We start from the raw sequence: 27,509 nt of genomic DNA on the forward strand, positions 1-27,509 counted from the left end.
CATTTTTAAAACCTACTCTTTTGTCCTCACACCGAACTAACGCTCATCCTGCCCACTCAGTGTTTATTTTTCTATCCCTCTGACAATAGCAGTTCTCTCATTAGTTTCCCTGTCTCTAGTCTCACATTCTCAGATCCATCCCACTACACCAGACGCCTGAATCATTTCCCTAAAATGCAAATCTGACCATATCTGTTTTCTTTAATGAGTCCCCATTCTTCTCATTCCGAAGTCCACACTCCCTAGCTTGGCCATCGCGGTGGGGTCCACATTCTGATTGTCCCATGCCATGTTGGTGGCTGGATATTTTGCAGAGGAAACCTACCCACAAGGCCCTTAGTGGCCAGGCTCTGGCTTATCTTGTGGACCTCCCCAACCTTCTCTCTCCCCCCATTCATCCACCCAAGTCACACATCAGACTTTCTCTCCTCTGGGCATTTTATTACCCCCTTTGCAGGCCCTCTGCTCACTCCCACTTGTTCTGTTTCTGGAAAACACCTCCTCTATTCTGATCTTAGATTCCTAGTTCTGTCAGTAACTCACTATGTGATCAGTCAGGACAACATTCAATCCAGTAGTTCTCAACTTTGGCTGCACGTTAGAATCAGTCGGGAAGCTTTCAAACTTCGACAATGTAGCCACATTATACCAGCAGCCCAGACCAATTAGCTCAGAATCTGGAATTAGACCAGGGGACCCTAACGTGCACTCAACCTCCCTCTGCGAAGGTACAGACTTTCTGCCTGTAAGGACTTCCAAACGGAGCCAGCTCTGAGGCACACACCTTGGCAAGAGCTGTTCAGAGCACTAAGCAAAGCAGGGTTTGGGGCTGTTCCAAGCATGGGCCCACAGTCGCCATTTCAGGCGAACTTGGAAAAGTTCTGTCACGTCCGCTACAGCTGAGCATGACTCAGCAGGCTAGGCCTTCCTGGTGACCTGTTCCCCAGCATCAGGCGTAGCCCCAGCAGAAACCCGCCGCCTATTTGGAGGAGGCCCAGTTCTGACTCCCGATACTGCCCAGTTCCCTGAAGAAGGCCCTGGAGCCTTGGGAGCCAGCTACACTCACTTTCTAGTTTTACCCATCTGCACAATGAATGTGCTCTTGACAGGAGAGCTGTCCACTCTGATTTCATTCTCCCCAGCAAGGTGCGGAGTTTTAAACTGACAAGAAGGTTGGTCAGGAAGAAGTTGCATAAACAAGAGTTTGGTTTCTGACTCCACCATTCACTAGCTATATGGCCTGGAGCTCACTGGTCATTTCACCTGCCCTCATCTGCTCAGGGCCTGTTTTCGGGTCTATAAAATGTAAATCACCACCGACCTCCGGAACATATGCAAAAGGCCTGGTTGTGGAGAAGGGACTTTCCTTTCCTGCCCCCTTTCCTCGTCTCTCCTCCCTAAAGCAAGTGGGCTGGGCTGGAGGTGATCACCGGGGTCCCTCCCAGTCCTGACTTTCAAGTGAACAAGTAAGGACTGATCTGGGATGTGTCACGGGGAGAAGGAAATAAGCAGACACCTTCACCCCCTGTAGTTCCCTAGGGCAAGACGCCATTTTTGTTTTGACTGGCACAGGGCCTCCAGGGAGAGGAGGCAGTTTCAACCCAGAACAGGATGCCTTACAAGGGAGTGTGCTGTGTATGGATGGGTGTGAGCATGGGCTTGGGGACCACCTGGCCAGGAGAGCTCCAAGACAGACTGGTGTTGGATACCAGCTCCATCCCTAACTAGCTGGGTGACGCCAGGCAGGTTTCTTCTCTCTGGCCACTCTCCCCACCTGCAGGATGGGCATGGTGGATGCTGCCAGCCTGGCCTGTTTATAGTGCTGCATGAACAGCAGATGAGAGGAGCACCACAAGAGTCCTCTGTAGTCCCATTATACCAGGGATTGCTCTGATTATTGCAAATGTCTGTGTTGTACGGGAGGTTGCTGAAGATGACCTATTAAGACCCCATGTTTCTATGGGCCCCGAGCTTCTTGACTTCTGCAGCCCCAAGATTTCAAAGCCAAAGCTGAGTCTCTGCGCCTGTTCAGGGCCAGACAACTGGCTGGTGAGGCAGATGGTTGAGTGGATAGTAAATGACTGATATTCAAGAGGCTGGGTGAGTGTGTGAGGGTGTGTGGTGCACAGCAGAGGAAGCTGGTGTGAATAAGCCAAGGAAGGCACAGCACTCACCTTCTGGGGGGCATTGATAACTCCAGTGTTGTAGCCAAACTGCAGGGAGCCAAGCACTGCCCCTCCCACGGCCATCATGAGGCGGCCGGTCAGCTTCTGCAGAGAAAAACACACTGTTACAGGCAGGTCTGGGCCCAGGTTACTACAGGGCAGGGCCTGGGCTGGCAGATTCCCTTGTTCAGATTATCTTGCTTGACTCCTGGCAACACACCAGTCTTTCTCCCAGGAAACTTGGCCACTTCCTGACCTCAGGTGCCCAAACCAGCCCTGCTGACTTCTAGACACGAGGCTGGCCAGACCCATTCCCAGGGAGAGGGGAGAATTAGGGTCTCCTCTCTCTCTCTCTTCCTGCAGCCAGGTCTTGGCATTCTCTGGGGTCTCATTCCCCTGGTGGAGCCATGCCTGGGGTCAGGTGGCTGCAGACTCTGATTGGGAGGCCCAGGAACCAGTGCCCCTATGGAAGGGATGCCAGATTACATGGGAGAAGCAGCATACATGGGGGGAAGAGCCCTGGATTTGGATCCAAAGGTGCTGGCGTCTGATTCCAGCCCACTTGCCTCCTTACTCTGTGAATTCCAATAGGCTAAGTGACAATTCCCCACTCCTCCCTGATCCTGTTTGCTTGTCTGCAAAATGGGAACAGTTTCATGCTTATCAGCAATGGAGAAGTGGTCCCGCCCTCCCCACCCCATCCCTCCATTCACAGGGTGGGAAACAGCCCCGAGAGGCAGAGATGAGGCAGAGACGACTTCCAGCTCACTCGGGGTCAGGCTGGAGCTTGGGGCTCCTGATTCCCCACCCAGTGTCCCTCATGGCAACCATCTGCAGACCATGAGTCTCCCAGGGTTATTTGGACACAGATGACATACCAACCAGGAATGTGCTCTGGAAAAGTACATGACACAAGGCAAGTAAGGGTGTGGGGGCAAGGTGTTTCCAATGGGCAAAGAGCTAGGGGAGAAAAAAGGTGGAGGGTTTCTGTCTCCTGGAAACCAAGGGCCTGAAGGCAGCAGGCAGGAGGGCCCTGGGTGACAAGGTGCCTTGCTAGAAAAAGGGAGAGAACTTTTTTCCTTTTGAAGAAGCCAAGAAATGTGACATTAAGCAGGTCCTTAAGTGGCAGTGAGAGAATGGAGCCAGGGGAGAGAAACCAAAGAACAACTCTGTGCACCGCACCGGGATGGGGAGTGGAGGGTCGGGTCGGGAAGCACACAATCCTGCCCACACCTGCGGGGGGCAAGAGTTTCCGCTCAGTCACAGCCTTGCTATATGGGCCTTGGTTTCCCTCACAGAACCCAGAAGCTGCCCTTGAAGATCCTCAGACAGCACTGGGCTTAGCTGTTAATCAGACATGTTCCTAGTACGGTGTTTTCATTCTCCAGAAGCCATCAGGACAATGATTGAGACAGCCAAGATTTTCACATCAGAGGCTGAGAAATAGGAAGGAAGCTTGGGAAGCTTCGCCCGAGAGCATAAGCTCTGAGCCCATTCTTCAGGCGGTGAATGCTGGGCCTTTCCTTCCCACCAGCCCACCTGGCCCCTTCCTGGCCGAACTCTGGACATTCATCCAGATGTTGGGGCTTTCTTCATGGCGGGCTGCACTCCCTTAAAATCCTGGCCTTCACAGCCCAGCTCAAAAACACCCCCGAGCACCACAGCATGCCCCAGTGCCCCACCCCTCCGGAGCCCCCCTCAGCTCCCTAGGGAGCCTCAGACCCAGGGCTGTTGGTTCTGAGTGGGCGGTGAGTAGCTGAAAGCTCCTCTGGTCTGCCTCAGCCAAGCCCAACACATAGTGTGACCAGTGGAATTAAGTAAGATGCTGTCACAAGGTACTGAGCATCAATGGAGGGAAGGCTCCACAGCGGCTGTTGAACCCCACAGTGTGAGGGTTTTCTGCCAGCTGAGTCCTATGCATTAGCTCCGGCTGTCCATTGGGTTGTCCAGAGTGTGATACCAATGGTATTATGCAAGATATGTTTTTCTAGTACACATTAGAATATAAAACCAGCAATGCAAACCTATGGTTTAATAAAATGTGGCATAGCTATATAATGAAATACATAAAATAGAAAGTTCTTTAGGTATTGAATTAGGACACATGCCAATATATATTAAGTAAAACAAAGCAAGCTTCAGAGCAGTGTGTGTTGTATGCTACCTTTTGTGTAAAACAAAGAATAATAAATAAGGCTGGGGGGGAAACTATACATATGTATTTAAAAGAGTGCACAAGAAAGGTCCCGTTGTACCTTAGGGGGTGTGGGTGGCAGAGTAGAAGAGAGACTTTTCATTTGATACCCTTTTGCACATTTTTGAATTTTGAACCACATGAATGTATCATCTACTCAAAAGAAAATTTTACAAGCCCCGTGGTGTCATATGACTTAGAACCATGTAATTCAAATAAAAATTAAAGTGAAAAATAATACAGATGCTATGTGGCTCTGGTAAAAATCATAGCACATGAAGAAGTGACGCTGCAGCAGAAGCTCTGTGAGCAGTACCATTATTACAGGTCCTGGTTTCAGTCTGGCTCTGATGTTCGAGGGGTCTGTGGGCCTCTGAAATCACCCCTGGGGCCCCACTGAACAGCTGTAGCCTCTGACAGTGGGGGCTGCTGGGAGCCAAGGACAACCCCCTCTGCTGGACTTCGCCATTTGGCAAGTCAAGGTCAAACTCTGCTTTAGAAAACCTGCCTACCCACGTCCTGGGTTATATCCATAACCTGCAGGCGGGTTGCTGCATTAGGAGCTGCTACATTGCTCAGTGACCCATGCTCGGGCCCCGGCTGAAACAGCCCTCAGCGCTGGGGAGGCTGGTATGGTCTGAGCTCCAACCAGTGGGTAGGAGAAGGCACTGTGGGAGTCCTAGAGGGAGAGACTTGTAATTTTGCCTGGGGACAACCAAAGATGCGTTCTCAGGAGGTGACACTGGAGTTGGGCCGTGAAGGACATGCAGGGAGTCAGCCAATTGGGGAAGCGGTGGCAGTACTGCATTCCAAGTAGACAAAACAGTAGGTACAGGGGGAAGAAAAGGCGCTCCATATGTCCAGATTAAATGGTGGGGGGAGAAGGGGTTGTGCTCAGTGCGACTAGATGCTAGATGCAGGGGTGGAGTGTGGCCCCTGCTCCTTGGTAGGCACGCAATACTGAGACCACTCCCACATCCACACTCCCACCTCCCACCCTTACTGCACCCACCAAATCCTGCTTGATCTCTGCTGGACTTGGAGTCAGGAGACCCAGGCTTTAGGGCAGTGAATTGCTTCCTATCACCTTGGAGTTGAGATACATGGTGGCCCTGGCTCTGGGCCGTGGTTTCCTCACATAGGAAGTGGGTATAAGAGTTGCCATCCGGGTCTGTATCAGTGCCCATCATGGAGCCTGCAGGGTTCACTTGACAAGCGCTTGCTGAATCAGGGAAGGATCGGGAGCCACCATGGCACCATCTGCCCCCACCAACCCTGTGGCTGGAACAGAAACATGGTGATGAACTCCATTCATTCAACATGTATTTATTTTCGTATCACACTGATGGACGAGTTGGCGATGCCTTAGACAGGAGTAGAAACCCCACAGCTTGCCGCTTTCTTATGAAGCCTTTTTCAGGGGTGGAGGAGCAATGTAGAGTCTGGAACCTGGGACCCCCCAGCAGCCCATCCCCACCCCCTGGGGATGGGCTACCTTCTAGAACCACTCCCCTCTTCCAGGCCTTCGCCCTTGCTGTGTCCTCTGCAGACTTCAGCTTTTGCACAAGTAGTTGGGAATACCCATCTGCTCTTCACCCACCAGACTGGGAACGCCTTAAGCATGGGTCCAAGAGTGTCTCCAGGGTAGGACACAGCACAGAACCTTTGCAAAAGAAGACCCACCACTTCTGCATTTCTCTTTTGGGCAAAACTGGCTCTGTGTATATCTGTTCTGCCAGAACGGTGTTCATCCTTATAGACTTTAACTTGTCCATTAATCAAAGCCCTGATGAGTACTGGAATATCAGCTCTGAGAGGTGGAAACAGGCTAACAGGAACCCCTCACACCAACCCACAGGGCTGTAGAGGAAAGACTACCAACCGAGTTTAAACCCTGACTCTCCAGGAGTGCCACAGGCCCCTCAGTTCAGCAAATGCCCAGGCTCAGGGTCCAGCATGAAGAAGGATCTCGTGCCCCCCACCCTCATCACCTCCATACCCATTCTGTGGGTCCAGAGTCCCACTGAGAGCTCTCCCTCTCCCAGGAAGTCAGCTTCCAGGACCTCTCCCCCCACACCCTGGACGTTGATGGCCCTGGCCATGACGCATAACTTCCCAAGCACTGCAGCCTTTGTGACCTGCATGTGCCTGCCCTTTTTCAGCAGAGTGCTCCAGGCCTGGGGCCTGGGCTTGAACTTCAGCAGGCCCTAGGTCAATATCGGCAGAGGGAGGGCATGTGGCTACTGCCATTCAGAGGGAGGACATTATTCCCTGTGGGAAAAGGGTCCAGGAGCAGGGAGCAGGCATAATCCAGGTCGTTCCCACCCACTTTCTCCCCCACAGCTGTCCACGTGGTTTCCCCAGGTGTACTGGAGCATGGGGTTCAGCCTTAATAACGGCTTGGCCTCCAGTTCCAAGGAGGGCGGGACGGGGTGAGGCAAGGGCTTACCAGATCCATCACAGCTCCCTTTTTATGTATTTTGTGTACATTTCGTGTCTGAGATTTCATTTAAATAAAATTCTGGGCGTTAAAAAAGAAAGGAGCCCAAGAAATGGCAGAATTGCTTTAACACCCTTGTGTGATCGATGGGAGCTAGAAGGCCAGAGGCAGGGGCCCAGGACACAGTAAACAAAAGCCAGGGCTAGGACTGGGGTTTACCCTTTTCTTTCAAACAGATGAATAATGGGTTGGTGCTCAGATGTCTGACCTTCAGGGGCCCTCAGGCATTTATTCCCCTTGAAGCCATTTCCTTCAAGCCTTCCAGTAATGTTAGGACTTCTGCCTGGCTGAGCCTCCCCTGCACCCCATGGTGGCCCCAGAGGCAGAGGGATTCATCAATCTTTAAAGCAGAGAGGAGAGGAGGGAGGGGCAGAATTTATCAGCACCAGCAGCAAGGCACTAGGCACCATGCCAGGGGCTGCTCATGCATCCTGATTTAACCACCACGAACACATTTCGGAGGAGACGGTCCTACTCCACACATGAGAAAATGGGAGGCTCAGAGAGGAAAAGTGGATATCGGCAAGTCCCTCGGCCTCCGTGAAACTTCAAGTTGGGGGTCTCTGATGCCAACTCTGTGCCCTTCCTGCTCATGTCCTCCCCCGTTTCCGGGTACTGGTCCCTGAAGGAAACAAGGTTTCTACCTGGTACGTTCTATGTAGGTCAAATTCCCCTTCCAGCAACTGTGGGGCTTGCCCAGTCTGAGCCAGGACAGCCCAGACCCAAGCTCAGAAACCTTCTGACTACTTGGGTGGATTCTGCTGTAAGCCAGGGTCGGCAAACTATGGCCCGTGGACCAAATCCAGCCTGCCAGCTAAGAATGGGTTTTACATTATTTTAAGTGATTGGGGAAAAAAGACTAATATTTTGTGCTACCCGAAAATTATATTAAATTCAAATTTCAGTGAGCATGTTTGATTGGAACATAGCCACTCATTTGTTTATATACGGTGTTGTTTATGGCTGCTTTTGTGCTACAAGGCAGAGCTGAGTGGTTGTGGCCAATGGGACCATATGGCCCACAAAGCTGATGGTATTTACTTACTATCTGGCTCTTTCCAAGAAAGTTTGTTAATCTCTGCTTTAAGCCCCAGGCCCTCTGAACTGCTATGTGCAAACCCGAGACATGAACTGCACAGGACTTTCAAAGCCATCCAGGCAAAATCAAATCCTTCTCCCTAAATAACTGACAAAGCGTTTCCCCTAAAACAGGATGTTCAATGCAAACAATTGGCTCCCTGGGCTGTGTGTGTGGGCCCTGGGTCAGGACCTGGATATCTGCAGAAGCTGACACCCTTGAGGAAGTACCCTTTCAGTGGTGAGGTAGGAACCAATTCAACTCTGATAAAATTAATTTAATAAGGCCATGGGAATATGTAAAGGTCACTAACACTCTCAACAGGCAAGTTTCCATCTCATCTTCCCCACTTGTGTGGCCTTGAAAAAGACCCTTCCCCTAAGACCTCCAGTTCTCAATAAGAGAGGTTTTCCAAGAAAAATATATTACTAAGGAAAGCTAAGGCTTGAATGCATGTTCCCAGCACCATTCTAGTCAATGAGAATTCAGCAATAAGCTAAACCAAATTCCTGCCTTCCTGGAACTTGATATTTTAGTTGAGGGTGGGGACAGATAATAAATACCTAAAATACATCAGGTGGTGAGTGGTATGAAGAAAGTGATGGGGGTAGTATTTCATAATCATGGCAAGACATACTTATAATGGAATACTAGGTAGCCGTTAGAAAGAATGCATCAGATCTGTATGTACTTGATATGAAAAGAGCCCCAGGGTAGACTGTTAAAAGAAAAAAGGAAGGCACAAAGCAATGTATACGATGTACATTTTGTGTGAGGAAGGAGTAGATAACTTGTGTAGGAGCCCTTGCTGGTTGTCTACTCAGAGAGAAACACTGCAAGTAGGTATTTGTCTCTAAGGGGTGGTGGGTGAACAGGATGGGTGGGCCATGCAGGGCTGCATAGAACTAGGTAGAAAGTGTGATCCAATGACATAAAAATTACATTTACAGGCACACATATACACGTGTAGAAAACAAGGTCTGTGAGGTAAACGTCAACCCATTACAACTGGGAGAAGAAGACATTTACTCTTTTACAAGCATGCTTCTCCGTAGTTCGCTCTATTACTTCCATAATGAAAAAAAAATCCACAACCTGACCCAGAGAGGTATATCTTATTATTCCTATTACAGTTGAGGAAACGAGCTCCAACAGGAGGTGTGGCTGGCCTGAGGTTGAATGGTAAGGCATTTCTGAGGGAGCCCTTTCCTGCCTACACCCAACTGCCAAGATAGAGGGAGACCAGCTCTGGGGTAGGCGATATGGGCAGATGTCCTGTCCAGTACAGGCTTTAGGAGCCAAAGGCTTTGTACGCCGCCGTCTGGCAAGAGTTCTCTCCCCTTCCTGGGCGCCGAGGCCCTGGGGAGGCAATCGGCAGCAAGCGAGTAGTGCTGAGGTCTCCGAGAGGATGAACACTGCCCTCATTCTGCCCAAGTTCAAAACCTGGGAGCCCTGCTCAGTTTATGCATCATGCTACTGCCTCCCTGGCCTGGTGGCTGGATGGCTCCACTGCACTCCTCCCACAGAGGGAGGTAACAATGGAGGTTTGTTCTGGTGGCCAGGCCTGGGCCTGCTGGCCTGGACACAGCCTCTCTGAGTCCATAAGTGAAACCAGGAGCCTTCTCAGCCTCCACTATCCTGGGGACGCCAGTTACCGAACTGAGTGGCTTTGTCACCTCTATGCCCAGGAGTGACAGGGGGGAAGGGGTGAGGTTGCAAGTCCCAAGCCAGTGCTGCACACACTTCCAGCTTTGTTCCAGGCCTCCCAGCTCTGCCAGCCTGGGGGAGGGGGAAACTGGATGCCTGTACCCTGGGAGCCAGAGCAGAGCTCTAGCAGAGCTCTGACCCCCGTGACTGGGAGGCACCGGGTAAAGCTGAGCTCCCTGAAGTCACAAGCTGATGACGGGGGATTTGGGGCTGACCCAGCTCTGGGGCAAGTAGGGTTGGGTCGGGTCTCTGAATGGCTCAGCATGGGACAGGATCTTCATGGAGATGTTGACACGGCCTATACTCCCAAACACCCAAACTGCCGTACAAAGTGTCTTTCCACTTCAAATAGCCACCACCCTGATTTAGCGCCCTGGGCCAGTCTCCCCACATCCACCGCAGGGTAGCAAACCTCTGTTTTACAGGTAAGAAAGCAAGGCTCTGAGGAAGGCCACTTCCCCAAGGTCATAGTTTTGGGAGGACACGGTTTGTGTCCATTCACAAAAGGGTTTCAGTCGTCACTTTTTGTCCAATCCAACTTTGAGACTCCTGCTCACCCCGAAAGAGCTTGGAAAGTCTTAAGGTCTGGGAATTCCTGCTCATTTGAGGTGAGTGGAAGGTGGCACAGAGGAGAGGGGTGTGGGGAAGGCATCTTTTTTATACTGTAGAATATCTCAGATTTTCTTGTGGTAGCCGTATGTTGGACACGTCTCTTGCCTTCTCTGGCCTCAGTTTCCCCATCTGTCTAATGGAGGGCTGGGCCGTCCACTGGAAGGTCCCTTCCTGCTCTGACTTTCCTTTATCCCCTTATGTCATATTAGATCGTCTGGCAGCGGGTTCTGAGGTGAAGGCTCAGTGTGTGACCTTGGGAAAGTCACTGGACTGTGATGTCATTGTGACGCGTATCTCCTTGACAGGGGAGGCAGGGCAGCCACATTAGTTGACCCATCTCTGGGCCAGGCACTCTCACCCATGTGCTACCTCTGCAAACCAGCTTCCTGAGAAACCCTTACTGGAGAAGCACTGGCCAGCCAGAGTTTCAATGATTTCCTCAACCAAGTGATACTCACAGCTTGGGCCTCCTGGGGCTCTCCAAAAGCTCATACTGCCAGATTTCTAGAGGCCACAACCCAGGTACAGGTCACCTAAGGCCCAGGTAAGTGCAATGCATCCTGGGAGTCCAAAGAGGCAAGGAAGATTAATGGAGCATCTATGAGAACACTTTTTTCCCCCTGAATTCTTACAGATACTCTTATAATGAAAATGACACCATTGTGCACATGAGGCAACTGAGTTCAGCTAGAATTCAAAACCCCGTCTGCAGCACCTCAGAAGCCTATGCTCCTTGTACCACTGGGGGACCCTGAAGATTTTTATTTCTTTTTTCTCTGCAAGGCAGAGATGGCAGAGACACTGGGGTGCCACCCGGGCCCCACGAGAGACTAGCTGGAGTTCTTCACAAAGGACTGATCACCCCTACCTGCTGCCCAGAAGGGAGTATGAAGCCCCGGCCGGAAGGGAAGGGGATTCCAGCCTGTCCCCTCCCTATTTCCTTCTACTCAGTAAAACTCCTCAGTGAGCTGCAGAGGAGCATGACAGAATACACAGAAGGCAATTGAGTCAATGACTCGTTCCTAAGAGATGAAGAGGAACATAGGAGAAAGAACTTCGGAGCCAGACGTGCCTGGCTCTGGGCAGTGATAGCATCTCTCCAGGCCTCAGTCTAACAGCCTGTATAAAAGGGCTGTGCTTATTGATCGAATCAGCAATCTCCAAAGGGAAGGGCTTTATTCCAAAATGTATACAGGATGATCCATAGAAGGCTTAGCAAAAAGGAAAAAACTGTTTTTTAACCAGAACTGCTATCTGTATTTGTTCTTTGAAATTTCTATGATAGAGGCATACGATCTACTAGCATAACTGCATGTACATGAATTTATAAATACAGATAAACCACTTGGAAGTAGGTGCTCCAAAATTATTTACTGACGGGGGAGTCACAAATTGGGAGGTTATTGCATAGAAAACACCCACCTGTTACAGCATTTAGAATCAGCTGGCACCAGGGCAGCCCTTGAATTCAGGCAAACTTTCCCCACCCCAACCCAAACTTCAAGAAAGGCTATGGTGAAAAGGGATAATGGAGACTGAAAGTCCTTTCTGATTGGCCTGGGTTCAAATCTAGCTCAGTTCCTTACTAGCTGTGGGACTTCAGGAAAGTTATTTCCCTTCTCTGAATCAATAGGGCTATGTGGAGGGTCAGTGACATTGTAAAGCATGTCAGCCAAGGGCCTAGTAAACTGTAAGTGGCTACGAATTTTCTCCTCCACTTTTCTGTCTCCACTCAGAATATTCTCTTATCCACTCAAGAAATAAATACCCACATCCTGCATCCATGCTGAACCGATAGTTCTTACCTTTGAGGAAGTGACTAAAGTTATCTGTCTTACAGATGGAGAAACTGAAGCCCAGAGAGGTAGTAACGTGGCCTACCACGTAACGTGGATAAGAGGACAGGAGGTATTTGGACTTCTGGGTCTCAAGCCCTTACCAGTATCTAAAATCGCTTCTCGTTTGGTTTTTATTTTGTTACATCCCAACATAATGGCTCATCTATGACTGTCAGGAAATATGTTCCCAGCTCAGGGTCTCCCATCAAGCCCAAGGGCCACGGCAAGGTGAAACAGGTTGTCTGGATTCAACAGGTATGAAGCAGCCTTTTCCCGCTGAGGGGACAGCCTGGCGTCACTCTCAAGCACCACTCTGCCCAGCCAAGACCCTCTTCAGTCCCACCAGACACATTCACAGCCCACCAGAAGGGCAGTGCAGAGTTCAGCACTGCCCCAGCACTCCAGCATTTCAGGTAAAAAAAAAAAAGGGCATCCATGAGCCTTCCCTGCTGAGGAGATGGGAACATTCAAGAGGATAAGAGGGAGCGTTTCAAAGGAAAAAGTGATTTGAGAGTGGCAGGAAAGCAGGATGGAGGATGAACATTCCAAGAAGGTTATTAAACCATACGATTGGACATATATACAACAGATTATAAGGAGACATTACTTGGAGAAGCACTCAAGTTAAAAGTTGTACCTACAACATATCACATAGATACAGAGAAATCGAAAGCCAGAGAAATTAAATTTTTTGAAGAAGTTCTGTCTGAGGATGAACTTCATGATCATGGAGTTTCAAGCCTGAGCGTGAAAATTAGAGTAAGGCCTTCTAGCTTTTTCTTGCTGTTTCAGCTTTTCTTGAGAATTGATGGAGTGCCTATCGGAATGAACAACCTGAGACTTTACCATGAGGTGACAAGACCTACATGTTATGAGAATATACATCACGAGAGCAAAATTTTTAATTTAATGCATGTTTCACCTCCCCTCTTCATGGACCCTAATGAAATACCACAGTATTTACCAATAAAGGAGGCAGTTTGTGAAAAGCTAATATTTCCGGGCAGAATTGATCATAACTCGACAGACTCACAAGAAAATACACCTGTAGAAAAGAATGTGATGTACCATACAACTATATAAATTCATCATGGAATCTGGAGACGTTGGCTGTTTGGACGGGGGCATTTTTATTATGAGAATTAATTGCCTTGTCTAGGTGCAGATTTTCTGTAGCGTCAAAGGAATAAAAGATTATTGCAGGCAAAAAAAAAAGTGACTTGAAAATATTCTATACAAGGGGAAAGAAGGGAGGAAGGAAAGAAACACTGTCCCGCACACCGGCGAGATTCGATACATATTTGTTGAGAAGAAACCGTTCTGGGAAAGTCACAAAGATCTCCTGCAGGACAAGACCGTTTACAGATGACAAAAGAGATTCTATCCATGCAGTTGTTTGCCTCCAGAGAAGAGTCCTCATCTATTCCGAGTACAGAGGCCCTCCCTCGTCCCCCAGTCCTCCCGTTCCACTCCAGCCTGGGGCCCCTTCCTCAGCAAGTGATATAATCTCTCCAGGCGGCGGGGACGGCCCCAGGGGTGTTCTCTCTCCGCCCAGCCCGCACCAGCCCCGCCCAAGAGGGAAACGTGCCACCTCGGAGCACATCTCCCCAGGACTTGGCAAAAGCTTTGGAGCCTGCGCTACTCGGAAAGAAGGGCCTAAGAGGCCGGCTCTTAACTCAAGCCTGGAGAGCCGGGCACCCTGGAGTTGGAGCCCCGGCCTTAAGAAAGTGTCCCCCGCCTCGGAAGCACAGAGCTGGCGCGTAGCCGCGGAAAAAGCCAAACGCCAGGCCGCGCGCTTAGTGTGGCGCCCAGGAAAGGGGAGCAGCGGTTCCAAGCCAGCCTGGTGGGGACGGGTCCCGCCTCCTCTACAAGCAGAAGCTGGGGCCGGGCCGGGGGCTCGGCCCGCTCAGCCAATGGGTGCCGCGTTCAGCCAATGGGTGCCGCGCACGAGCCCCCTCCCTCGCCCCAGGAGGAGTCTGCGCGGGGCCGCTGCTGGGAGATCCTGCTGCGCCGGGGCCCTGGGTTCCCCTGGCGTCCCCGGAAGGAAGCCAGATACTCAGTACGAGCGCCAAATGCGCCCGCGCTCATGCCCACTCGCATCCCTCTCCCCCAGGGCACTGCGCTCTAGGCCGGCGCCCAATGAAGCTCAGAGACGCGCGCCACCCGCCCGGACTGCACAGCGCTGCCGGACCGCGGGAGAAACCCAGGCCTGCGGAGGGGTGGGCAAGTGTCCGCGCCTTTGTTCCGGGAGGGGAGGGCCCACGGACGCGAGACTCACCTTGCTGCTGGGATCCATGGCCGCGCTGCGCCGGAGGCTCTGGCTGCGCGCGGGAGACGCTCAGGTTCCGGCTCAGGACCCACGACTGCCACTCTTGACTCCCAGTACCCGCTCCGCCATTTATAGGACCCCAGCCATTGGCTGGCGTAGCTGGTGTGTGTGGGGGTGTGGGCAGAGCCAGGGGGCGTGGCCTGGGCACGTCCTGGGCGGGGCTCCAGGGGGAGGGGGCTAGGGCGGGGGAGAGGGCTCCAGGCCCCGACCCTGCTCTAGCTGCGAGTCTGCCCTACTCCCTGTGCCTTGGGTCCGGGGAGAGTGCTCGTTGTGTGACCCTGAGCAAGTGTCTCGCTGTGTTACCCTGAGCAAGTGTGCACACCTCTCTGAGCCTCAGAGGCCTCTAGCAAAATGATGGAGCTCGTACCTGGCTGTCCGCCACTGGAAAACTTGGGTAATTAAGGATAATAAGAGCACCACCTCATTGGTTTGTTATGAAGATTGAGTTAATATTTGTAGAGTGTTTAGAATAGCGTCTGTGAAGTGGTGAGTTGTATTTAAGTATTCGTTAGACTATGGGAGCTCTCCCTGCGCTATTTTCTCTCTTCCCTCCTCCGGGCGTTCCTGTTTGCACGCTAAAACCTTGCAATGACTGGGCCCTCTGCCTGGAAATCTATACCCACTTCTCTGGGCTTTCATCTCACCTCCTCTGTGAAGACTTCTTCTACTCCTGACAGTACAACTGAATCTATGATGACAAGTAAGTGTGAAAAATATAAATAAGAACACAGGAGACCTTGGGTTTAAACCAGCTCCACTGTATACTAGCCCTGTATGATCCTTGGTGAGGGGCTGGCCTATGAGCCCCAGTTTTCTTATGGGTAAAGCAAAATTAATACCACCACCACCAGCCTCATGTGTTGTCAAGAGATACAATTTCCAGAGAAGCATATGCTGACACACAGTAAGTCCTCCTTTAGTAATAGTGATATTATTTCACCTTATTTCATCTGATTTGACCTCATTTCCTCTTCTAGACCCTGCCTTACTTGAGATTCAGTGAAGGGTAAGAGTCCTGGTCTAAAGGTCTGGCCAAAATCCTGAGGTTAGGCCGAGGGTCCCTTTCCGCTTCCGGGGGTGGGGGAGGGGTTACTCTCTGTTGGAAAGAAGTCTGAGCTGACCACATGACCCCTGGAATCTCTGCCTGGGCTGTGTATCCAGTGCTGGCCGAGGGGGCACCCTGGCTGTGCATGGAGCCCTGAAAGGGAAGGCAGGCCACTGGGCACACCCCTACCCAAGGCTCCCATTTCTATGGGAGCCCAGCAGCTTAGCCTGGAAAGCTTAGGGCTTAGGGCTTCTTTCCCTATCTGGGTTCCAGAAGCCACCAAATCCTGCTGTTTTCACCTTATGCACCACCTCATCCTTCTTGCCTCCCTGCTATCTGCAGGGCCAACAGCCCCTTCAGTCCTGACTCCCATTCTCCTGCTCAAATGTCCAGGGTTGTAAAGGGAGCAAGGTCCTCAAGGCACCAGTTTGAAGCTTAGCCTTATCTCTCGCACCAGCACTTTCTACTATATCTATACCTTTGTCAGGTTGTTTCCTCTGCTGAACTCCCTTCTCCTCCACCTCAATATGCCAAAATGTTTCTGAGGGCACAAAGCATCCCTGGAATGGGGCTTCCTCTTGGAAGTGTCCCTGAGTCCCCCAAGGGGACTCTCTTCCTTACCCTCTGGTGTTTCTAAGTGTGCTGCTTGTCTTGTCTGTCTTTCCCCAGACTGAGCCTTGAGGTGAGACACATGGGTGAAGAAGTGAAGGAAGGCAAGAACCTCTTTCCTGCCAACTCTTCTAGTCTTTCCTTAAGTGCCTCTTGGGTTTTTCCACTTCCTTGCTCGAAGTCTCTGTCCCTCTGTTCCCTAGCATATCTAGTCAACTGTATGTTCCTCTTCCCAGCTGTGGGTATGCCCCACTCAGCCCAGAGGTCACACTCACCATCAGGCATCCTTTCCTTCTCCAGGCCAGCACTGTGCTGGACACTTCCCCAGGGACAGAGGCGTGCAAATCTGGTGCTAGCCTCATGGAGCCTCCAAACGAGAGAGTATGCAAGAGCAGAGATGTACAACAACAAGACCAAGTTGAGGGTACAGGGATAAGAATGTGTACAGGAGCTGAATTTGTATTAGAGGAAGGAGAGAGAGTAGAGGGCTTCAGGGACGGGGGAAGGCATGCTGAGCAGGGTTTAGGTGGCTGAATATGAATGAGTTCACCAGGTGGATCAGAAGGATGACCATTTTAAGCAGAGGGGAAAACATACAAAGACAGCAGACAGGCAGAGAATAATTGCTGAAGGGAAGAAAGAATCTCTAGATTCCAACTCAGTGACTGATGGTGGAGCCCTGGATTTGGACTACTGAATCCCAGCGCTGCTTTTTACTTGCCAAACATCCCTGAGCAACTCCCTTCTCTCTCTGAGCCTCAAGACCCACATCTGTAAAAGGGGTATAATAATCCCCTCCTGGGTCAGCCTGAGCGAAATGGATGTGTATTAAGATTTATCCAAATAAACGGTTTTAATTCATGATGTCAGAAATTCAATCAAATTTCCTTCCTATAATCAGGATGGCCTTTGAAGACAAAGTAGAGTGGTCAGTTTACCTTTCCCCGACCACACCACACCTGCCCAAACAGACCCCCATTAACCTGCTTGAAATTCCATTTCTAGGAGTTCTCTCTCTGTAAGTTTTATGACCCCTGGAGGCTACCATTTAGAGGTACACACTTCAGAAGCTATTGGATCAGAGATTAGATTCTCAGGTGGGCTAGTTAGTTTATTTTGGGGGTGGCTTAGTCCTGTGAAATATAATAGGATTTAACTCCAACCAGGAAGGGAACACCAGAGAAAAATCTAAGAAGTGGCATCTGAGCCTGGAAGGTTGGGATGCAGGGGGAGAAAGAGCATGAACAAATAAATGCCTGGAAGTGGGTCATGAAGGTGCAGCTTAACCCAGAGAGGGCCAGGCTAAGTATAATAGCCCCTGTGGCTGGAGTGTGGGGGTTGGGAGAGAGGAGATGAAGAGAGGGGGAATTTGAGTGAAAGGAGAAGCTGAAGAGGTGGTATAACAAAGGCCCTCAAATGCCAAGTATAGGAGTTAGGGCTTTATTCAGTGGGCAGTGAGGAGCCATGGAGGGTTTTGGAACAGGGGAAGGAAGGATATAAGGAAATCTCAGCCTCCTTCAAACCTACCCTACCCTGAGGCTTTAAAGGACTTGTGAGGAAGGCTGGGGAGCCCTAGCGGTCAGCTTGGAGGGATCAAGGGCGGTCCCCCACAAGCTATGCTCACACTGGCAGCTTTGTCCTTGATGCTGCTTTTAGCCCTGGAAGGAATTTGGGACTTTTCTGAGTCTGATTCCAAGCAGTTCCAGCCCTAGCCACTTTTGGAGGAAAAAAGCTCTCTGGGACTGCCAGGGCGGTGCCAGGTGGCCAGGCAGATGCTTGCTGGCTGGTTCGTGCCTAACGGCACGCACATGGGCTCCAGCGGCGCTGAACAGGGTCCTAGAGGCTCCGTCCTGAGGCTGCAGAGACCGGAGTGCGTAAGACAGCCTGAGAAAGGGCTTCCTGCCCCCGCCATCCCCACCCCGCCTTTAAAGGCAAGCGTCCTTGACAGCTAGGAGAAAAGGCCTGCTGAGTCAACTGCAGCTGATACAAAGGAGGCTGGCAGGGGTTGGGACGCGGGAATCCCAAATCCGCAGTATGTTTTGCAACTGAAATCCTTCCAGGCTGCAGGTAAACACGGTATTGGACTCCAGGACAGCTTTGTGTGTTGGATATTTTCATTCTCATTTGCACACCACCTGCTCCCGGAAAGTTTTTTGGCTTTCCTTCTTTATCCTTTTGTTTGTGTGCCCCTCCCCCGTCCTCTACAAGGGCTCTCTTCAGGGCCACCTCTGGCTCGCTGATTCTGGGCCTATTGAAGGAACATACCCCTCCTTCATTCTCTCCGGAGAGCCAGGCTTATCTTCAGGAGAGACTTCTGCTTGTCCCACAGGTACCTCGAACTCACCATGTTTAAGCTCATCTTCCCCCATCCCTCCTAGTCCCTTCCTCAGAGATGGCTCCTCTATCCACCAAGTTACTGATTGTTTTCCTTCGCCCTGAGCTTTAAGTATGACTCAACAGGGCACTCAATGTTACTAATACTGTCATTTAAACTTTTTGATATTTTGTCATCATGGATTTTTTGCATTAATTTTAATTTTTTTAAAATATTGCATAAAAGTATTATTTATCTTGATGACTGGGCTTTTTTGGCACCCCCTTGAATCTTACTGGGGGGTAGGTGAATACTTCCCCTGCCACACCCTAATCCTGACCCCGCTGGTAATGTTTTGTAATCAGGGTGCTGGTTACACGGGTGTGTTCTGTTTGTCAAAATTCCTCAAGGTGTGCACTTGCAATTTTTGTACTTTTCTGTATGCACATTATGCTTCAATTAAAAGAATTTTTTTCTTTTTTCTTTTTTTTAATGAAAATCTTTCCCTGGTTTCAAGGGAATATCTGCTGTCCACTTCTTCTAGCTAGCATCCCCAGCACCAAAAATAATACCTGCTACACACTGGGACTCAGTACTTACGTGTTGAGTGAATGAGTGCAATGTTATTCCAGTTATTTAATCCCTGAAAGAACTCTATGAGATGAGTATTTTTCTCTCCTTTTTCTAAAAGGGAAAATTGAGATTCTGAGAAGTAACTTGCCCAACTAAGATTACACAAGTAGTAGGTTTGAGTTCTAGCACCTCAATTAAAAAAATAAACAAACAAAAATTCCAACCAGCAACGCTGGTTCAGGCACCTAGCACAAGCAATGTACTGGGGCCTGGCTTTTCTCACTTAGATTATGATTGTTTGAGACAAATCTTTCCCTAGATAATGACTTCCTAGGGGCAGGGACTCAGGCATTCCTAACTGCCATCTGTCCGGCTTGTTACTTAGCACAGAGAAGAAGCTATAACTGTTTAATAAATGAATAAAGCAAAGAATGAATGAATGAGGGGGCCAACAGTGACATGTGGTGGGTAGAACACAGGTTTTGAAGACAGATCTGCTACTTGTGTGTTTGGGGGCATATGACTTAACTTTTCTGAGTCTCAATTTCCCCAACTGTAAAATGGGAATGATATCAGTACTTACCTCAAAGATTCATTGAAAACATGAAGGAGAAAATAACTGTTAGGTGATGGGCATATATTAATACTTGAAAAATGGTAATTATTATCATTTCCAGTATTTTATATTTTCGAAGCCTTATTTACGTCAGGGTGGCAGGGATCTACCTCTTCCAATTTCCATGTATTGTTTTCTGGGGGTTTCTGGAATTGGAAGGAGGGGACGTGATGCAGCCTTCAGGAGCTTTCTTCCTTAAGCCCACAGAAAGGGGGAGTGATGGAAGAGTCCGGAAGTCTGGTTTTATGGCCCAGCTCCTCCTTGCCAGTGGTGCCACCTTTGGTGGTACTTCCTCTCTGTGAGCCTCAGTTTTCGCTCTGTAAAATGGGGCTCAGAATTATCTTGATCTTATGGGCTTTGGGGGAGGGTCCAATGGCTTGTCGCTGGGCCTAGCACACAGTAAGTAGGCCCTCCATAAAGTTTGAGTCTGAGAAATTGACCTGGCACTCTGGGGTGTGGGAAAAGAGCATGGAGACCTGAGCATCTCAGAGACCCTGAGAAGTTCCAGGACTGATGGGAAAAACAAACAGACTGGCTGGGCTCTGTTTTGTTCTTAGAACCTTATTTCTCCTGAGGAGTGAAATGACAATGCCCTTTATGCTGATGCAACTTTTTAACTGCAAAACCTTCCCCCATGTCATTCCTTGGTTCCTCCCCATACCGTGTGCTGAGGGCAAGACCAAATTTATTTATACATCCTCTAGGCAGTTGAGGAAATTGAGGCACGCAGAGGTTAAAGCCACGTGCTTGAGGTCACACCGAAGGAGGAATTTGGTAGCAAATTAAAGATATGAAACCTGGACCTCTTAATTTCTAGATACCACCATATAGCAATTGGAATTCAAAAGAAAGCACACAGCTCACCCCCCCTCCCAGAGGGGGAGGGCTTCCCCACCCCTCTCAAGCAAGTAGCCACAACCCCGTCAGCATCCGGCTGTGCCCTCCCCCACCTGCATGCCACCTGGCAGTCACACGCACGTTAATCACGGAGTTGGGTGACTCACGCCCATTATACTGGAGCTGACTTCTTTAGAAGCAGGAGAGTCAGAACCAGTTGAGGTTCCTTCCCTTCCTTATTGGGGCTTGAAATTAATGCCCCAAATTCACGGCAGTTTAACTCTTAAGAAAGGGAAAGCACTGTGAGCCGGCTGGAGGCAGAGCTCTCCGGACTCAGAGGGATGGTTCAGTTCCACCCTGGGCTGTTACAGGTTTGTTAGGTGACTTCAGGAAAGTCACTGTCCCTTTCTAAGTCTCACTCTCTTCAGTTTCTTAATGAAGGCGTTGCAACAGCTGACTTCCAAGGCCCTTCTAGCTCTGGGTTAAACAGCTTTGTCATAATAACGTCATGTGTATTGACAGTTTACTCTGTGCCAGGTGCAGGGCTAAATGAGTGGCATATAATTATCTCCTTTAATTCTCACAACAAATCCTAGACAGGCTGTTTTATCTCATTTCACAAAGAAGGAAACCAAGGCACAGTTTCAGAGTAGTTTGCCCCAGGTCGAGCAAGTACCGTAAGTAAGTGGTAGATCTGAGTGTTGGACCCCGTCTGTCCCCGGTATGCTCATAAACGGATCTACACTTACTCCCTTTATCCTGCTAGACCTGTTTCCAAAAAAAAAAAGTGGTAATTATATAGATTACAAAAATTTGTAATATATTGTACTACAATATATTACATTTACCATTTTAACAATTTTTAAAAATTTTTAAATTTAAAAAATTTAAAAAATTTAAAAAATTTACCATTTTAACAATTTTTAAGTGAAGAGTTCAGTGGCATGAAGCACATTTACACTGTTGTGCAACTATCACCACCGTCCACCTCCAGAACTTTTGTATCTTCCCAACCTCCGTGCTCATTACACGGTAACTTCCCATTCCTCTGTCCCCCACGACGACTGTTCTGCTTTCTGTCTCTATGAAGTTGACTACTCTAGTTATCTCATGTAAACGTCCTTCATCTTTAAAACTATGATAATAAAGGTCAAGAGTTATTTGATCTTCCTCCTCGGAGGGCAGTTGGCTCCCACTTGGACTAAGTTCCAGTTCTTCCATTCAACAGCTGTGTGCCCTCAGGCAGGTTGCTTAACCTCTCTGCCTCTCTCCTGTTCAAGTCTCTAAAATTGGCCTAATAAGCCTTGCCTTGTGGGGCTATTGGAAGGATCACAGGACACAATACATGTGAAAGTGTTTGGAAAATCTGATGCCACTTCTAGAGCTTGATATATATATATCTTGTTTCTTGAGGGCTAGGCTGAGGACCCTGGCTGGATTTATAGGCGTGAGAGCGAGAAAGACTTCAGAATTGTGCATTTTCTCCTTATAAGACTGAGACCTAGAGAGGTGTTAATGATTTGCCCAAAGTTGCACATGGAACTTGATGCAGCCATTCTCATCTATGCCCTGAGCATAGTGCCCTGAATATGGCAGGTGCCCAACAGGTGTTTGCTGCTAAGGTTGGTAGGTGGAGGCCACGGCATAGAAGGAGGGCCTTGACTGCTTGACTATGGAGCCCTCCCCTCCAGCAGCTCGTGTTCCAGCCCGTGTACCTGGAATTGTAAAGTGGCTGGTCGCGTCTCTGCTTATAGAAGGAGCTGGGGCAATATTCTTCTGTCTTGGCTTGTTCTGCCTTTTACTGGTTCCCAGAGGCCTGGCCTTGTGCCTGAGAGTCACGTCTTTTTTATTTCCTTAGAGTAATGATGTAGGATTTTTTGGTTGCAAGTATCCATATATGTAAGCCAACTTCAGTCAAAAAAAAGAGAATTTATTAAAGTTACAGAGGTGTCTCCCAAATCAGTGGCAAGGATGCAGTCAGGTGCTAACAATGCTCCGGACTCGGCAAGTAGACCACCATCTGCATCCCTCACCTCTGCTTTGTTCCTCTCTCTCTTCATAGACAGACGTGTTCTGCTCCATGTGGCAGAATATGACCACTGCACAATGCTGAAACTCATAGGGGACCATCTCCACAACCCGCAAGTCTGTCTCAGCTGTCTCCTGGTCCTGATTCTGAGTTTCTAGAAGAGAGAAGCAGATTAGCCCTGTTTGAGTGAAATGTTTGCCCTAGGTCTGAATGGCTGTGATTAAATAATGGGATCATAGAACACAGACAAAGCAGACAAGGCTCACCTCTGTGTGGGGTTGGGGTGGAGGAAGGGGTGTGAGTTACACAGGCAAATATGTGCAGCCATGAAAAATGTTGAATAGAGATATACACTCACTGACGTGGAAAGAAAGGGAAGCTTGTTTTGAATGGGAAAAACAGGTTACAAAACAGTACATTTACACATTTTAAAAAGTAAATATGCATATATAATATCATTGATTTCTATAGAAATGTGCTAAATGTGAATTGAAATTATGAGTAGTAGAATTGGGGGTAACTCTTCTTTTCTTTTTTGTAATATCTGCATTTTTCTCTAATGAATATTAGTTGAGTTGTAATAAAACAATAACTCTTACCTCCCAGGGCTTCAGTGTGTGTTAACTAAGACATTTATCCACTTATTCAGTAAATATTTATTAAGCACCTCGTACATGACGGTTTGTGAATGCTGCACAATGACTAGTCAATGACAGAGGCTCAATAATTGGGGTCACCCCAGGCCCTGCCTTCCAGAAGTGCACAAGTCTGGAAGCTCAGACTTAGGTGCTTCTGCTCTAATGGTCTATATGCATTCTGAAAATCTAGGAAATGATGGTTTAGCTGTCTATTGCTATAGAATAACCACTCCAAAACTTAATGGCTTTAAATGGCAACAGCGTAGTATTTCTCATGATTTTGTGCAGTTCTGCTCCCCCCAAGGCACTGCTGAGGTATTCATTCATGCAGTTGTATTCCGAGGGATCCTTGGCTGGGGCTGTTCTCTCCGTATGGTGCCTCATTCTCCTCTGTTCTCGGCAGGATAGCCTGGACTTGCATACGCATGGCGGCTGGGACCAAGAGGGAACATGCCAAGAGTACAAGGCCCGATGTGGGAAAGCTGCTCAAGCCTGCTTATATCAGTGCAAATCATTCGGGATAGAACTTGCTTTGTCTCTCGATCTGTAATGAACATTTTCTCTATGAGTGAATATTCTTCCCAGACTGATTTTTAATGACTGACTGATAGTCCATCGTTGATTTAACCAATCCCCTATTGATGAACATTTAGGTGGTTTTCATTTGGGGGCACTTATAAACAACTCCGTGAAACTCAACTTTGTACCAAGAGCTCAGTTCAAATCCTTGGAAGAGAGAGATGACAGGATCCAAGAATGGGCATTTTTAAGGCTTTGCTAAATCGTTCTTCAAAAAAATAGTACATACTGCCCTTTTACCACCTATAAAGGGACCTGCCCTTTTCACAATCCTCTGGCCAATAATGTGTGTGTTTATCTTTTCAGTCTTTGTCAGTTGGATAGGTGACAAATGGTATCTCATCATTGTCTTCAAAAGAGAGAAAATTAAAAGTAAGTCTCCCAGAGCCAGATGCTTAAGGGGAGTTCTTGTCTTTTACTCGGAAGCAGCCGTAATAAATCAGCATAGATGAGGGCAATACAGTGTAATGGCTCTTGGCCCACTGATTTCAGGCTGTAAAAAAGGAGAACAGCCCTGCTGGCTGAGCTCCTGGGTGCGAAGAGGAGGTTACTGTGTCCTTTTAGTGCAGTTGACTGGGACACGCCTGCTACTCTCCTGTTTTGTGTCTGCGGGTTTTCCAGTGGCAGAGGGTACACAGTCTCACTTGTCTCACCCACCATACCCATCTTGACTCTGGCCCTGTCCCCTCTGACCCACTAATACTGAGGTCTGGACCTGGCCGGCTATGACTAATGAGAATTGAAAGGAGAGGTGTACCCAGCAAGAACCGAGATCCATCCTTGGCCTTGAGAAGCCAGAGCCATTTCTCATGGCCTCAAAACCTCATGAATGGGGGACATCTTCCTGTGTGGAAGTGGGAGTCATGCTTCTTACTAGATGTAGAACAAGCAATGAAGCCTTTCTGAGCCTCAGTTTCTTCATCTAGAATATGGGGGTAATGGAGCTTTTAGGATTATTATGTACTTCTTCTATGTCCAACACTTGTAATCCTCACAGGACCCCTCCAAGATTGGGAATGTCCTGCCCACTTTACAGGTGAGGCCCAGAGAAGGGAATTAACTTGCCCTAGATCACACAGCAAATAAGGAGCAGAGTTGGAAATGAGCTCAGTCCAACCTGGAACCAAAGCCTAGACATACTTTTTCTACAGGCTTTGTAAAGGATTGGATAAGAAAAGGACATCTTAAAGAGCTCTTCAGCTTCTTGTGAGTTAAAAAGTATCTTCAATGACAGCACAGTTTATAAAACCTGCCATCACCAGCTGGACAGTTAATTAGAATTATTCTCAGTGCAGGGGATAGTTGGGCTAGGGACCCACCTTAACCAAGATTCCGCTGGAGTTTTCCGGAAAGGTACCTGATCTCACAGCTACAATTCTATTTTGCTCTCTCCACAGAGGGAGGCAGGCCCTTCACTTAATAGTACCATTTATTTATGGAGATAAAGGGTGCTAGGTACACTTTATATGCATCTAGTGGTACCTTATTGCAGTCAATTCTCACAATAATTCTATGTGGAAGGTACTGTGTGATGCTGTTCTTTGGATGAGGTGCTGTGCCACAGGGAGGTTACGTGAGCTGCCAGGGTTGTAGAGCTTGGTTCCAGGCTGACTTAGGATCCGCTCTCCTAACCAGGGCCCAGAAGCAAGGTGCTCAGGGCTGGACCGCCAGCGTTTACAAAGCCTTTCACCCTGTGATCATGACAGCCTCCTCTCAGTCCCGGAAGGCAGCCAGGGCAGAGCCATTCTCTGCCTTACAAATGAAGGAACTGAGGCTCAGGGAGAGGAGGAGGCTCGCTCCCTGCACCACCTCAGCTTGTTCAGTTTGGAAAGCTGGATGGGGAAGTGAAGGGGAAAAGCTCGCCAGTGGTGTCGGACTTCTGCCTTCCAGATGAGCTGTGGCCTAATAAGGACTGTGTGTTCCTTCCAGGGAACTCAAGGTGGGGCAGAATGGGTGGGAGTAAGATCAGAGGGCAGGCCAGGCCAGGCCAGGCCAGGCAGACTAAAGCGCAGGTGTCTGGGGAGTTGTGGAAAGAGGAAGGGAGCCTGAAACAGGCCAGGAATGGGGCTTGGCCTGGGGATTACTTAGATGGAGGCTTAAAAGGGGCCATGTGGAGTGTGGAGCTCTGACATCAGACACTCCTGGGTGTAAATTATGACTGTGCTACTTATGAGGATGGTGAGTTTGGGTAAATATTTCCCTGAGCCTCAGTGTCCTCATCTGTAAAAGGGCCGAAGCCAGGTGGGCAAGACCGTGGTATCTGGAGCCCTGACTGGTTAATTCCGACTTTGCCACTTCCAGTGTGACCCAGGGCAAGTGAATTTGCTTCTCTGGGTCTCAGTTTCCTCGTCTGTCAGGTGGGCCTGGTAATAAAGTACCCAGCTCACCGCTGTTGTGAGGATTGCAGAGCCCAGCAGTATATGAGTATATGAGTATATGAGCAGTATATGAGTCCCGCAGACTTTTTACCCAATCAGTCTTTGCTACCATCATCGTCATCTTCATTATCCGTCTTCGAGGATTCTTGGGAGGCTTTAACAAGGCCACTGGTGCAAACTGTCTGACCCGGCCGTTATCGGATCATGACCAGGCAGACTGACAGGTGCCCTGATGTAGGTGGTGGGAGGTGTGGCGAGACTCACAGGGTGTTGACAAGAGTCTGCCCCGCTGGGTGGAGGAAGGGTGTGGAGGGCTTCCTGGGGGAGTGGCACTTTCTGGGCCTCAAGGACATGTGGAAACTCCCTGGGTAGAGGAGGGGGAGGGTAGAGACATGAACTTGAGCACAGACTAGGTGGTGAGCAGCCCTGAGCATGTCTGGGGACCATGGAGTGGTTTCATTGGGCGGCATGTTTGGGTTGAGAGGTGAGGGGTGAGGCTGCACAGGGGCACTGGGTCCAGATGGCAAAGGGCTCAGAATCCTTGTCTGGGGGTTTAAACGTGCTCCAGTAGGTGGGGAGTTTCTATGCCTTCTACATGGCGGAGTCACCCAAGGGACTTAAAAGACATATCGATTCCAAGGTCCCACCCAGCAGTATTCTGAGTGAGAGGTTTCAGGTGGGACCCAGCAATCTATATTAGTTAAAGCTCCCCAAGAAATTCTGATGCCTACCGAGGTAGGGGAACCCCTGCCATGGGGAGGGGATGTCTCTAAGCATGGCTAGGCTCCGTTGAAATACCAGCCCCAGACCTCCAAGATTTGAGCCAGAGCTTGAGAGGGTGGGGAGGGTGTGAGAGCCCTCTGACTCTGACCCCCACCCTCCCACTCCTCTCTAGGGGAACCCCACACTCTGATGGTCACATTTCCAACAGGGCTGGCCTCTAGAAATGCTACTACTCTATAGCTTTCTAGCCGCAGGAAGGACAGCTTCCCTACCACCACCCATCCATCTTTTCATTCATCCAACAGTTTTTGAGCTCCCCTACCATGTGCCAGGCATGGGGTTGGGTCCTGCAGGTACAGTGGAGAATAAAGCAAACACTCCACACCCCTTACAAAGGTTTCTATCAGTGCTGGCTCTCTCAGGTGCCTGAGCATGGAGGGCTTTGTCATCAGGAATATGGCTAAGTACAAGAGAGTTATGACAGGAAACCCACCCAGGGGCTATATGGACAGAGGCAGCAGGAGAGCCCACTGGTCCAGTGTCCAGGCCCCATGCCTCCTAGGCTCTCCCTGTGATGCCTCCTGCCAGGAGAGTCCTGGTGCCCAGGGTAGGTGTGAGGTGTGCAGCCACTCCCCACCCCCAGCCCACAAAGAAGGCAACAGCTTTGGAGAAGGCCTGAGCAACTCTTCCCAAGGGAACGGTCAAGGAGCATTTCCTCACAGAGGTAGTAGAAATAACAAACACA

At 49.4% G+C, this 27,509-nt stretch overlaps 1 protein-coding gene and 1 pseudogene across 1 annotated transcript in view; one reads left to right on the plus strand and one right to left on the minus strand.

Moving 5' to 3' along the window:
* Positions 1–14,521, minus strand: part of SLC2A1 (solute carrier family 2 member 1) — a 29,270-nt gene extending 14,749 nt beyond the window's left edge. The window contains exons 1-2 of the mRNA XM_033115043.1: positions 14,373–14,521; positions 2,175–2,270 (exon numbers count right to left, since the gene is read on the minus strand). Of these exons, the coding sequence (XP_032970934.1) occupies positions 2,175–2,270; positions 14,373–14,390 (114 nt within the window). The 5' untranslated portion in view covers positions 14,391–14,521. The remainder of the gene's footprint in view (positions 1–2,174; positions 2,271–14,372) is intronic.
* LOC117026699 (TIP41-like protein) lies at positions 12,260–14,222 on the plus strand (annotated as a pseudogene).
* Positions 14,522–27,509: the final 12,988 nt, after the last annotated feature.

The sequence above is a fragment of the Rhinolophus ferrumequinum genome, chromosome 9 (assembly GCF_004115265.2).
Source record: "Rhinolophus ferrumequinum isolate MPI-CBG mRhiFer1 chromosome 9, mRhiFer1_v1.p, whole genome shotgun sequence".
NCBI classification, from domain to species: domain Eukaryota; kingdom Metazoa; phylum Chordata; class Mammalia; order Chiroptera; family Rhinolophidae; genus Rhinolophus; species Rhinolophus ferrumequinum.